The sequence below is a fragment of the Tenrec ecaudatus genome, chromosome 9 (genome assembly GCF_050624435.1).
Source record: "Tenrec ecaudatus isolate mTenEca1 chromosome 9, mTenEca1.hap1, whole genome shotgun sequence".
Taxonomy (NCBI): Eukaryota; Metazoa; Chordata; class Mammalia; order Afrosoricida; family Tenrecidae; genus Tenrec; species Tenrec ecaudatus.
Window position 1 is genome coordinate 81,869,453 of NC_134538.1, and position 14,159 is coordinate 81,883,611.

General features: G+C 42.4%; 1 protein-coding gene across 5 annotated transcripts; it reads right to left on the reverse strand.

The window, feature by feature from the left end:
• Positions 1-3,042: 3,042 nt before the first annotated feature.
• On the reverse strand, positions 3,043-14,056 carry CBX3 (chromobox 3). 5 transcript variants are annotated; one of them, XM_075558267.1, is made up of 5 exons: positions 13,530-14,056; positions 12,060-12,111; positions 9,105-9,247; positions 6,356-6,518; positions 3,043-4,644 (listed from the first exon to the last, which is right to left on the reverse strand). In XM_075558267.1, exons 2-5 carry the CDS (start codon positions 12,081-12,083, stop codon positions 4,513-4,515), a joined length of 462 nt encoding a protein of 153 aa, XP_075414382.1. In that variant the 5' UTR covers positions 12,084-12,111; positions 13,530-14,056; the 3' UTR covers positions 3,043-4,512. The 5 variants fall into 5 exon arrangements, with proteins under 5 accessions (XP_075414382.1, XP_075414384.1, XP_075414386.1 ...); XM_075558269.1 differs by lacking the exon at positions 13,530-14,056 and adding an exon at positions 13,264-13,413; XM_075558271.1 differs by lacking the exon at positions 13,530-14,056 and adding an exon at positions 13,260-13,406.
• Positions 14,057-14,159: the final 103 nt, after the last annotated feature.

Genomic DNA, 14,159 nt, shown 5'->3' on the forward strand with positions numbered 1-14,159 from the left:
TAGTTTACGTAGACTCTGCCTCATCTTTCTCTACATCAGTCTGCACACTCTTCTACCTCCACTTGGCTCTCATGGTTTGGCAGTCTCTTATCAGGATGGCTCTAAGAGCTCCCAGATAAAATCTTTATGGGAGGTGACAGCCTCATCTTTTCCCGACCTTGTGATTAGTAGCCCAAAGCTTAACCTACGCTATTTCAGAGTACAGTAGTCCTAAACCTAATCCCATCTGAATGGTTGCTTGCAAAATTGGACCCACAAGGACTACCAAAGGACAGGATTTCCAGCAGAAACTGGAAGACCCACCAAATAGGTAAAGCTGAGACCAAATGGGTCTTTATCCTCCAGAACTGAGAAAGTGTTTTTTTTTTTATAGCCACAGACGCTATGGTATTTTGTACACTCAACTCTTAAGAAACTGATGCCCTATTCTACCAGGCTGCACACAATTGCAAACATGCATACAGGAGGGAAGGTGTGATGCTGGAAGCGAAGGTTGGGTGTGAGGTGATGAGACTAGAAGATGCTATGTTGTTGGCTTTCTAGACGGAAGGAGGCAGGTGTCAAGTAATTTAACTACCTTCTCAAAATACTCCAAACTCAGTTATTGAGTCAGTACTGATTCATGTTGTTGTGGTTAATAAGTCTTCCTCTAATCCTGTGCCATATTCTTTGTATAACCCAGTTTCTCTGGTTTGTTGAACATCATGAACAAGTATGGTGGCAGGAAACAAGCAGACTCAAAACCACGTATTCCCTTGTTCTGTTTGCACAACTCCCTCTTGATCCATGTACAAATTGAGTGAATACATGAAGGGTTCCTGCATCCTCACTATCAAGGCTATCCAGTTCACATTATTGTTCACGGTTGAATGCCTTTGTGTAGTCAATGTAACACAAACATATTTCTGGTATTCTCTGATTTGCGTCAAGATCCAACACGAGCATTATCACTTGTTGCACAACCTCTCCTGAATCCAATCTGATCTTGTCACTTGTATCAACGTACTGTTGCAACCATTCTTGGATGATCTAGGCAATTTTACTTGCGTGCATTGTCAATGACACCCTCCCATAGTTGGAGCATTCTGATGGGCCATCGGGTCACGTTGGGAATGGGCACATTCCTGGGTCTCTCCAGGCAGCTTGACCTAGCAGGCGTCTTCCACCATTTCTGGCAGAGTACTTCAACATTTCAGTGGGTATTCAATTCCTGGAGCCGTTTGGCTAATGCATTCAGTGGTTTGAAATTCCTCCTTTAGCTCCACGGGCTCAAGCGCCGCCTCCTGAGTACTGACACCACAGCAACCCTAACGTTAGAGCATACATGCCCTGGTGAGATCCTAAGGCGGTTAACTATTTACCGTAGAAAGCCCCATCTTTGAGTAGCTGGTGGTTTTGAACTGCTGACCTCGCAACATGGTAGCACAAGCTGTACCCATTAGGCCACCAGCCTTTGTCTCTGGAGAAGCTAAAAAAAAAGCAAGGAAATTTGCTGCCAGAGCCTCTACAGGCAAACACCTTTGACTTCAGCCCCAGGAGTGATATTGTACTTCTGAGCTCCTGCACTCTAAAGCACAATACATTGTTCCCAGAAATGCCCTCTCAGGGAGGCCCTATCTGTCAAGTTGTATTCTGGTAAAGTTTGAAACTCATAGGCTAAAATTTAATGTAGTTATTAACTCTGCAGATTCTGTATCTGTGAACTAACTGTTGAAAGCCGTGTTAGATCTGAGTAAAACTGCATAGATATAATGATATCCTTTTCTTTTTCTTCAACAAAAGTATCTTTTGGAAATCAAAAATCTATCACCACAGTACAACCAGTACTTGCAGAATGCATGCTACTACTACATTCAGAGGACGGTAAGCAAGCTAGAAAATACTAAACTTTGAATTTCACGAGGCAAATCTCTTTAGGAATCATAAAGGCATTTATTCCCCTAACTACCTCACGGGGGGGGGGGTGGGTGGTTGGGAGGCCCTATCTGTGGAATGTTCTATTCTAACAGAGTTGGAAGCGCATAGACTGGCTTGAAGGTACTAGGATATGTTTTCTAATGTGTTAGTGGTATGCCCTGACACAAATAATGAAGAGAATTCAATGTGTCTACATGTACGTTCAATGTTTGTAATTCTAATGAAAAGGCAATCAGCTATGGGAGTGGGAAAAACAGTCTAACTACATAAAGGAATATAAAACTATTTATTGACCACGGTTCACCAGTATTTACAATAAAGCAAACAATGTACAATTAATTGGGTTAACATTCTGATTACAGCAAAGTTGTTTTCCTGGCTTTAGCTGAGCTGGAGTAACCCCGATACTGAGAAGGTTGAACCTACATGTGAAGAGTGGGTTGGATAAAAACAAACCATGCAGGTCATTAGTTGAGGTGCCAAGTTTGTTCACCCATGTATGCAGCAGGTCCTAAGTGGCAGCATCGCTAACCAGCTTAAAAGGTTTTTTTTTTCCACCAGCAAGATCTTAAAACATTCCATGAATCACCTTTTATGTAACACAGATTTTAACTTTCTGTACAAAAAAAATTGGTTATCTAAAAGGAACCAATACCCACCTAAAAACCTTTTAAGACATCCCGCATTAGTCTAGTTTTCTTTTTGGGTTGGGAGGTTTTGAGTAGTGGTAAGGTTTTTTGTTTTTTTTTGCACACAGGGGATTTTGCAAATAGTTTAATTTATGAGTCTATGGGTGTGGATTTGAGAGAGTTGTTTAATTAATTTCTGGGTCATTTATTTGTCTTAAAAGCTATGGCTTACCAGTTCCCCCCATTTTACTTGACGTGATCTCCTTGAGATGCTCAGAAGGACAGCACCCATCCCTGTGACAGGGAGGTACCCAGGTTGTTCAATACCGTTTTTGCTTAAAACAGTTTTTGGTGAATGTAAAACAAAATAAAATGTACATATGTATTTATGCACACACACACAAAAACAAAGAACCAAGCATCCACAATGGTCCTTAGGCATACATTATGGGTTAAACAAGTCTGATTCAGTAATAACTAAGTAGAACTTCCAATATTTAGAAAAGCTATTTTATAATGCAGAGGAAATAATATGCCATGGTATCAAATGTTCTTTTCTGATAAATGAAGCAACTACCGAAAGCTTTATTTGTTCAAAGTAACCAGTGCTATTTATACAACAACAAAATAACCCCAACAACTCCCCCAGCACTACTCCAAAAAAAATATCAAACTTGATTTCCATTAGAATGTAGTTATTCTTCTCACTAATAATTCAAAACAAAAACAAGAAAACCCAAGACCCAAATTTTATATATATATAAATATATATAAAAAGAATGCAAACAATTATTGAGCTTCATCTTCTGGACAAGAATGCCAAGTTAGTCTCTCTTCATAAAATGCAATGACAATTTGAGGGCATTTCATGTTTGCCTCTTTTGCCAGCACCAAGTCTGCCTCATCTGAATCTTTCCTGTTGTGAGGAATAAAACAGTAAGTTTTAAGACTAAATTGCTTATATCAACTCAGAACCATTCAATGATTAAAGGGGATTAAAAAAACCCAAGCAAAAAACGTTGAAGTACTTAAGGAAGGTTATGTAGCTATTATGGTAATATTCCAATAAAAGTTCCGTTTTAAAGACTGGGCATACATAGTTTGCTGGCCCATAGTAACAAGAACTAGAACCATTCTTTCAGCGTATCACTTCACAGTGATAGAAATGAATTAGGCAACGTTTCCTAAATACTACTATACATATTAATAGGTTTATGAAAGGTGTCATTTTGATGCATTTCAATTTCCTCAATGAAAAATTCTGAAACTGTTTACACTTCTATCACTTATGCTTTTATCCATTTAATATGCCCAAATTCATTTCCGCCTAAGTCTTCTAATCTCAAAGTTCTGTGTGGCATACCTATCTCTACAGATATGGGTGAATTTGACTCAAATGTAAATTGGTTTCATTCAAGAAACAAACTCTGCAACAAATATAAACGTAGTAAAACAGTTCTTAGAGTAAGGGGGAAGGAGGAGAAGGGGGGGGGGAGGAAGAAACTGCAGAGGAAGGGAGACAGCAGTTGGTGTAAGATATGAAAATACTAATTTATAATTTACCAAAGGGTTACGAGGGGCTGATGTTTAGAAAATAATGATGGCAACATATGTACAAATATGCTTGATACAATTGATGTGTGGGTGGTTATGAGCCTCCAATAAAATGATCTTAAAAGAAAAAGCTCTTAGAAAGTAAGCATCAAATGTAATGACAAACAGCTGGTTGCCATACTGACCAACTCAAGCGACCCTTATGATTCACGGAACCCACTATCTCAAATGTTGTATGTTAAATATAGATTTTAAATAAATATCAGTTTCATTTATAAGTTAATAGCATACAACAGCTGCTTTAAAATAAGCTTTTAAAAGAAAATGTGTGGTTTCATTCACTTGTCAATTTGACATTTGTCCGTAGAGATAGGTATATAAGAAGTGCCTGTGAACATAGTTAACAAACATATCATCTACCCTGATTTTGAAATATAACCACTACGTACCATTTCATGAGAAACATCAATTCCCCACTGCTGTCTGTAGCGCCAATTATTCGTTCAGGATCAAGACCTCGGGCAAAGCCCCTTGGTTTGTCAGCCTGTTTGCAAGACATTAAATGATAATTAAAAACAGTACAATAATCAATCTTACGTAGTTTTATATATTAAGCAAACAAACCAATGGTCTCAAAGGTATGACCCTGTTCAGGAAGCTTGCCACGTCCCCTGTCCTGTTTGATTATGGACTCTCTCCCCAGATTTCAATCCCAAGTAGGTGTTTTTCTAATAAGCCAGACACTGCATTTTTAAAATGTACAACAGCCACTATTTATTTTTTATTTTGGAAGTCACTTTTCATGAGAAAAAAATGATTTTTCAACATAATAGGTTTTCTTGTTATTCTGAGCTGAACAATGGTGCCAACCCTTACTAAATATCTGACTTTGGGCAAGTTACTACTTTGTGGTTCAGGTTCTTTATCTGTAAACCAGGGATAATTACAGTTATGGATTTCATAGGTTTATGTAATACAAGTTATTGAAAATATGGGTATACCCAAAAGGTTCAATATATGTGAACTATTGCTAGTAATGCCACGTTACTATTGAATATGTAATTTATGTTCACATTTTGGACAGTGATTCTCAACACTATCTTTGTTATAGCTGCTAGGGCATTTAGTTTATTTGTGGTAGCCTCTAATTTTTTTAATCTATAAAATTGGGATACTTAAACCCCTAATCTTACTTCCATGAAGATTTAATGGACTTTATAAGAACTTGGCATCTAATAAAAGTAACCAAACATCGATTTCAAAGCCCTTTTATCAATAATGCAATTATCTATAGTTTTGCTAGTGGTTGTCTATGAACCACAGGTTGATGATTCAAAGCCACCAATCCCTCTTAGGGAGGTAGATGAGGCTGTTATTCCCACATTCACAACCTTGGAAATCCTACATATGATCACTATGCATCAGAATCAACTTGCTGGCAGTGGGTTTGCTTTAGTTATATATGTGTAATCCTTAAGCCCAGAAACAGATTCTGAACCAAGGCCTTTCCCCTGAACTGCCACTCTCGTTCAGTAAGCAGAACAAGTATAATCTCTGTTTCAGAGTTGAGGATAGAAGTAAACAGTTACCCAATTTGTCAACACCACGGAGACATTAGTGAAGCAAAGAATAGACCAAATGTACACATGTAGCGAATGAACCAAATATTTCAATGCATGCCAACACAAACTTCCAAAACAAGGTATTGCTTGGCAATAAAGATTATACCCAAGCACCTTTTGGTCTTCAATGCCACTAACAGCCTGCAGTCAAGATATGCTATGTGGATAAGCGAGTGTTCTAGTGCTGCCATTGTTTATACGAGGACTGCTGACCCGATTAGGGAGACTATCAATGAGCACTACTAGCTCATCACTTTAATTGGAATACGTACTTTTGCCACAAATGGGTGGAGTGTGCTCAATTAGTTGAAAGGTTGGAGGTTAAAACCCTGGACCCAGGGGCAACTCACAACACCACAGTCCAGGTGCCCTGCTTCTGAAAGATCCATCACAGACTTGAGGGGCCCCATAACATGGTTCTGGTGCATCCATGAGTAGCTAAGTTGGGTTCTACTCCACAACAGCAGGTGCACATTTATACAGTGTAGGCGAAACCACTCCTTCCCTTTTAGTGCCAAGTAGCAAGCAGTTTAAGACCTTTCAATGGCATTTCTAAAGCACCTCAGTAATACATGGTAACCATGTCATCAACCGCTTACAAAGTCATCTTGGTCACAAACATTTTATACTCACAGCATCTCTTTTCTTCTTTGATTTGCTGTCATCAGATTCGCTGTCAGATAAAGACTTTCTTTTCGTACCATCTTTTTCTTTACCAGCTTTTTGAGAGTTGAGAAATGCTTCAATTAATTCCGGACAATCTAAATTTTCTTCAGGTTCCCAAGTATTATCAGCACTATTAAAAAAAAAAAGTGGACCCAATTATATATGGGCCCATCATTTGAATCAGGCTTCTGTAGCTAGTCTTCCGGATGCACATCATTTCCTTCCTATCCTCTTTTCTTGTTTTCTTTTAATTGAGCTTTCAATTAAAGTGTATAGGGTAAGTTGGCTTTTATTTCAATAATCCATGAACATTTGATAATACTGATTGCAAACACCACAATGGAACAGCACTCTTCCCATTTCCTGTGGCTATCATTTCCCTTTTTCGGTCTGTCCTATCCTGCCTTGAGTTTTAATCCTGGGGAAGCGACCCCTTTGAGCTCACATGGTTAACTATTCTAAGGAATAATCCCTCTGGTGCTATTGCTCACTGTATAGTCTATCATTTGCCTGAAAGCTGAACCTCACAAGAGTTTAGTTCTTGGCTTGAAGAACCATTGTCTTAGGGATAGCCCCTATCACCTTTTGAGAGAATGTTTTCATTGGAGTGCCAGCTTATCACTTATCTAACAGGACCAGAGAATAATGGAAACCAGTGTTTCTCAAGGTGTTAGAGACATTCTACCTTTGAGTTTCTCTGACAGTGCTTGTTAAACTAAAGGGTCACATTTTCTACCACAGATTTCCCCAGCAAATTAAGGCCAGGGTTGGGGTCTCCAGTACTTTATTCTAGAGCAATGATCCAGAAGTTCTCTTACATTTGAGACAATGTTTTTTGTTTCTGTTGGGTGCTGACATTTAAATCTATATTAAAGCCCGGGTCAGCAAACCATGACATCTTATGTATAGTCTGTACGTGATATTTAAAATAAAATTCAAAAGTATGAATTTTACAAAAGCAACCATAAACAAGGTGACTTTTTCCATGTGCTTATCAGGAGAAAATATGACTTTTATTATCATTGGACACAACTCAGTATGGAAGCCAAGTTATCTACTTGAAAGCTCAGGGGACTCCAAACCATCGAAATCTAAATTAGTAAGTAGAATTCCTAGAGGTGGAGCTAACTCTTAAAGGGCTTGGCCTCTAACTGGTTGGTGTCAACCCAGAAGTACTTTAAAAGAAGAGCCTGGCAATCTACTTCTGAAAAAGCAGCCACTGGAAACCTTGGGGGGGGGGGGGGGGGGACACAGTTCTGCCTGACACACACGGGCTCACCGTGATTCTGAACTGCCTCGATGCCAAACTGCAAATTAGTGGGCAGAGAAGTTTAAAGAATTGAAACTGGATGCCCACTTCTGTGGAGTAAGGTAGACAAATTCAAGTGTAACCAAAGTCACTGCCATTGAGTCGATGCGAACTCATATTGACCCTGTGTGGGTTTTTCCAGACTTTAACTGTTCATGGGAGTAGAAAGCCCAGTCCGTCTCCAGCAATTGTTAGTGATTATGAACCACCAACCGTGCGGATTGCAGCCCAACACCTAACCACCACACCTTCTAGTCAAATGCAACAGCCCATGATAAATAAGAGCAAAGTATGTATGCACTTAGGTTACTCAAAAGAGTTACCCTAAAAGGCAGTTGTAAGCAGTCCTTAACAAGAAATATGACAGGCCAGGGAGGTTAATATGTCTGGACTCTTTCTTAGAGAACAGGTAAGTTAACCTAAGGGGTTGAAGCAGGACAGACTCTAACACCTCACAATAAAAGTACAGGACTTGGATTATGATAAACTCTTTTAAGAACCACTAGCCTGTTACAAAGCTTCAATATTCTTTAAAGCCCTCTGTAGAAATAAAAAGGAGCCAGGATAGGCTACAGACTGGGGTGTGAACTCAAAAGTAAGCAGTTTGAAACCATCAGCTCTTCTAAGGAAGAAAGATGAGGTTTGCTACCATAAAGATTTAGCCTGGGAAACCCATTGTCCTATTAGGTTGCTACCAGTTGGAATCGACTCGATGGCAGTGAAGGAGCCCAAGTTGAAGCACTTGGTTGGGAACCCAAAGGCGGACAGTTTGAACCCAGCAGACACTCCGTATGGCAGTCTGTTTCCAGACTGACAACCTTGGAAACCCATAGGGCAGTTCTATGCTGTATATGGTTCAGATGAATCAGAACCAACGCAACGCGAAGTCCCTTAGTGTCTACCTACCTTAAAATAATGTACAGACTAAAGTCAATTCTGTAGTTACGCAAATCTGACTCTCCAAGGTAACAAACCCAAACCAACCTCACTGCCATCCAGTCAATTCAGAGACTCCTAGTGACCCTATAGGGCAGAATAGAATAGAACTGCCCCTATGAGGGTCTGAGGCTTTAACTCTTTAGGCAGGCAACCCCCCCTCCCCAGCAATCTTTCTCCCGGAGCCAAGGTAACCAGTCTCAAATTAAAAAAATATCCCAGAATTAAAAGGGATCTTAAAAAAACAAACAAAAAACAGTCTGTGGTAAAAGGAGAAATACCAGCTAGTGACTCTTTAATGCCCCTGTAGGATCTACGAGGCTAAAATCTATATGGAAGCAGATTGCCACATGTCTCTTCCTTAAAATGGTTGATGGAGTTGAACTGACCTTTTGTTTAAACCACCACCCCTACAAGGCCCCCAGGCCCCCAAGTCTAGTTAAATATATACAGAAGCACTGAGGTTCTTACTCTGTAAATCCCTTCCATTTTAGGAAATATTCCACCTTCCCATTCACAACACGCCGGTCCAGTACTTTTTCTACCACAAATTCTTCAGGTTCAGCCTCTTCGACTTTTTTACTCTTCCCATTCTGTTTCTTTCCCATTTTTTGCTAAAACAAAACAAAACAGAAATTTAAGAGACATTCTTTCTGACTTTCCCATACACTTTAAAGGATTAATTGCTTATGTTGGATTCAAAATGGGGAGTTTTTATGTCTATATCTCAGAGCAGACACCTTCTGAAAAGATGGAAGTCATGTAATAATACTATCATGGAATGCGTATTCCATTGGCTTAACCCAAGCCTATCACCCACAACCCCTTCATCAAAAGACACTAACTGGAAAATTCTGTTACCCTTTCTGTCTTACTTCTACATAATCTATAACACCAAAAGATAGAGCATTTTCAACTCATTTTAACCCTGCCCAAAAAAATAGCCATACTTTCACAATTGAAGCAACTACATGGAAACACTAATGTTAAATGACTGAATAAAGAGAAAAAGGAAACACGGTGAAATTAAAAAGTCAAAACTTAAATGGTCATTTCTGAATCCTCATGCTATAGACCAAGAGTAGGTTAGCAAGGTCAAAGGTTTTCCCATCTTTTTTGCAGACAAAACTGCATCAGATAGAAGAAACTTCTAATGCAATTCAAGAGGCCAAAATGTCAGTTCATTTTATAGTTCTCAAAGGTGAAAAGTCCTTTCCTGGAAAATTAACTTTGAGGCGACATTTTTTTTTAAGTGTAGAGGGTATGTGTCTCATTATTTAAACCACAGGTTCCCAAATTTATTTGACCTGACCACCTCTTTTTCAGAAAAAATTACTCCGCACCCCCCATGACAATTAAAACCTTTCATATGCTAGACCATAATCCAGAAAAAAAGGGACGGTATCTGTGTTTGCAGGAGCCCTGAATCATTCCAGTGCCTTCCTGGAGGTGGAGGCAGTATCACCTACTCTGGGAAACAAGATTTAAGTCACGTAGGGTAGCAAATGGAACCAGCTATTTTCCAATGACTACTGGTTGCGTCAAAATTGTAAATAGGCAAATCAAAAAGAACCGTTTAATTAGAAAAGACCAAGAAGCAACCCTCATTATGTTCATACTTAATTTCTTCTTTAAATAAGTGCTATTAAACACACTGTGCTCAGTCACTAAAGCCACCCTATATAGCATGTTTCCCAGCAGATGTTTAAAGGTATGCAAGAGTACACATCTGCAAAAAGCAAATGAATTCAAAACAAACAAAAAAAAAAGCAAATGAATTCTTTAAAATGCCCTAGCACCTGATTTTGTTGAGTATTACCTCTAAATCTAGTCTTAAAATTCTCATTACTCAAAAGACTTGGGCAAAGAAAAATTAAAAGCAGACAAAAGCTTAGTAGATACTGACTCTAAATGAAGAACAAAACTGCTGTCCATAGCTAATAAAATAACAAAAACAAGCAAACGATAAAGGTCTACACTAAGATTCAAAGGAAAAAAAAAAAGGTGGTGGTGGGAGAGTTTACTTAAGATTTACCACCTCAGCATAGATTAGTTTTAAGTACCCTTTTCAAATAAAAGTATTTGGCATACACCAGATTGAATTTCCAAGCACAGGGTGGATTTTGGAGACAAAAAACATTTCCCATTATATATTAAACCCAGTTTCCCATATCAAGCATTGTATACAACTCACAAAAATCAATGCCCTGCCAAACCCATTAGAAGTGGTCAATTTGTAACTACAAAATAATATCAACAAATTAAACACTACCGAACTGTGCAAAACTAATCCCACTTTAATGGGAGCATGTATGGGTGTGTTTACTGTGAAGTATATCCACTTTCAAGTTCTTCTGCCTTGTGGACATTAATTCCATCCTGTCCTTATTTGATGAAGAAATGGGTTAACTGTAAAGCCAATTCCATTGTGGACATTTTAGTTGATGGATTATGGAATCTGAAGGCCAGCTCACTCCCCAGGGGCACAGAAGATGCTGTGTTTCCCAGGGTAGTTAAATGCCATTGTGCAATCGTTATGATGGTACAAATGAATCCAGAAAATCCAATGGAAGAATACACAGTACAAAACCATTTGTTAAGCTTTATTTAGACATTGACACGCATTATGTTTACTATTAATGCAATCGAAGAATTCATTACTGTGGGAACGATTAATTTTGTGACTTATGTGACTATTCCCATGTTGGTTTGAAATTGTAACTTGACATAACTGAACCTACATGTCTGTATATATTTGTGAACTTTTAATGAAGTTTGCAAACTTTGTGTTTAAGTGGATGTGGCTGGAAAAGGAAGATTTATCTCCCTAATCCGACACTGATTTGGCTGTGTATTAATAAAAACAAAACCCCAAGATCCAACCACTGCAATCATCTAAAGGTCCTGCAAAATCTAACTATGACAAGGTGACCAAAGTGATTTGAGACTCAGCAGTTTCTGGCCCAATCTAGGCATCCGGAATACTTGGTTCATTAAGTGGGTATAATTCCAAACACCTGGTTCCCCCAGAGTACAAGGACAGAGTGGATTCTTATCATGCCAAGCAGCACTGGCTTTACTGTGGTCACTGCCCATGCTCTGTAACATTCTTCCACCAGGCCTAATTGTAAGTGTTGCTTTTCAAGATAAAAACCCTTAGCAAAATTCATTATTGTATGGCCCTTCAAAATTTTAGAGCTGCAAAAGAGATCAGGTTTGTTCAAACGTATTAGAAGCCCAATCTGTTGAACGTTATTTTTTGCTCCTAATTCCACCCACCCCCCAATACCGAGGGTGGCGGTGGGGGCTGGTGGTCTGTTGGGGAATGTGTAGGTAATTTTCTAAACCACAGAGATGCAAAGTTATAATTTTGGGGAAAAAAGCTTTGAGTTAGGTCCTTACATATTTAGGTCTTCATTAACTTACCAATGTAGTTTTATTGGAGGCCATTTTTTATTGCAGACTTGAAGAGCTATTACTAGAAAAATGCATGACAGTTAAAAGGAAGTTTGCATGACACAAACAAGGTAACTAAACATAAGTTTTATTTGGATTTCATCCCCCACGTCCATAATGCACCTACCAAACATGGCTAAAAACGCTGAGAAAACAACTGAGCTTCTTTGCAAATCTGAAGTGATACCTGCCTCAGTCTATCATCTTCTAGTGAAGTGGGAGAGGAAGGGACAGTTGTACTTGAGACCGAGCTTTTTCAAATGGTGTGATGGGCTTGTTTTTCCTTCTCAATCTACACCCCAATTATGCTAAATGCTATGTTCAGCCTGGGGGAGGGCAAGCCACTCGTTTAAAGTCAGAAAAAAATTTCCCCAATAGCTGCACCAGAAAACGATTTCTCTAGACCTCCTGAACAGCCCAAAGAATACAATCCTGGCTCGATTTCTTCTTAGAAAACATCCCTCTTTCCAATTACTCGTTTAAAAACAAAGCAACACCCGAAGGGAAAACACACTGCGAAGACTCAGTCTCATTTCATGACACTTAACAAAACCACCACCCAACCACGTCCCTGTCCCGGCTTCCCGCGACCACCTTCCCCACTCGGCCGCGAGCCCCCCGGGAAGGAACCCTGCGAGCCGAGGCCTGGGCGCCCGCCCCCACCCGGGAGCGTGGGCCGCGTGGTCAGCGCATCCGCGGGGAGACAAAGGCCGCGGCGCGGGGGCTCAAGGGCACTGCGCCACCCGCCCGGGCCCGCACCTCGGCGCGGCAGCCTAACGGAGCGCGGGGCCGCGGGCGGCGCGCAGGGCCCGGGGCTGCGGGCAACTACGCCGCCGCCTCCCGCCAGGCCCAACTTGCCGCGGGGCCTGCACGGGCGGGCGGGCGGGCGGGGGAGGAAATGCGCTTTGTCTACAAACCCGACGCCCGTCGCCACGGTTCCCCACCCGCTCCGCCGGGCTCGGCGCCCGGACCGGCTGCGGGCGCCCCGCCGACCCAAAGCTAGCCTCACCACGGGCCTCCGCTCGCCCCTCCACGCCTTCCCGCCAGATCCCGACTCGGGGTCCAGCGGGCAGGGCGGGATCCGCGAGCTGGGGTGGGGTCCCTGGGGTGCATGTGGCATCGGGAGCACAGCCAGCCCCGGCCGGGAGAGCGAGAGAGAAAGAAAGGCACCGACTTCACCGCCTCCGAGCTGCTCCGGGTCGCGGGTCTGCAGCGTCTCGGGCCCTGCGCGCCTGCAGCTCGAGCCACATCCGAGGAGGAGGCGGCTGGGGAGCTGCGCGCTGGGCCGCCGCGGGGGGAGGGGACGGAAGGGGGGCGGCGGCACCGCCCACGCGGAGGGGCGGGGCGGGCGGGCCGGCGCGCGCGGCTGGCGGGGGAGGGGCCGCGACCGCTGGGCGCTTGGGCCGCGGGAGGGAGGGCTGAGGCCACCGCGGCACTTACCCTTCGGGGTTCGGTGCCTGTCGGCTGCCGAGGGGAGGGAGAGAAAGGAGGAGGGACGGGGACGGTGGCCGGAGTCTTCGTGGCGCAGGCTTTTCTGCTTTGCAGCGGCGGCAAGTGGCGCCAAAACCCAGACTCCACCCACTTCCTCGCCCCCGGGAGTGGGTGCTTCCTACCGCGGGGAGGAGGTGCAGAGAGACTTGGGGGTGAAGGGAGTATTGGGAGCTGAGCAGTGTGCCCCTCCTGCAAGACCGCTCTCCACAGCACGAGGAGCTGGCCCGAAGGACGTAGATCTGGGCTATCTCAGTGGAGTGTGACACTTTTGTTGACTGAAATCGCTTCGGGTGTTTCCGGAAGGAGCCGAGTCTGTCTGCTGCTGGGGGAGGGGGTGAAAGAGGAAAAACGAAGCAGACAGGCGACCCAAGGTTTTTATGGTGGGAGAACCCACGGGATTGTCGAAGGCGCTGCGACAGGTTTCGCTGCAGCCAAAGCTCCTCCAGACGGCGTTGATTTCAAACTGCGCGACCGTTTCTCACCTGCCCTGCGCTAAGGCGGGGCCAGGGCCCGATTCTGAGACAGCCCTCTCACGCTGATCTCGCGCCTTCCGCAATTCACTAAGCCTCACTTACGCTA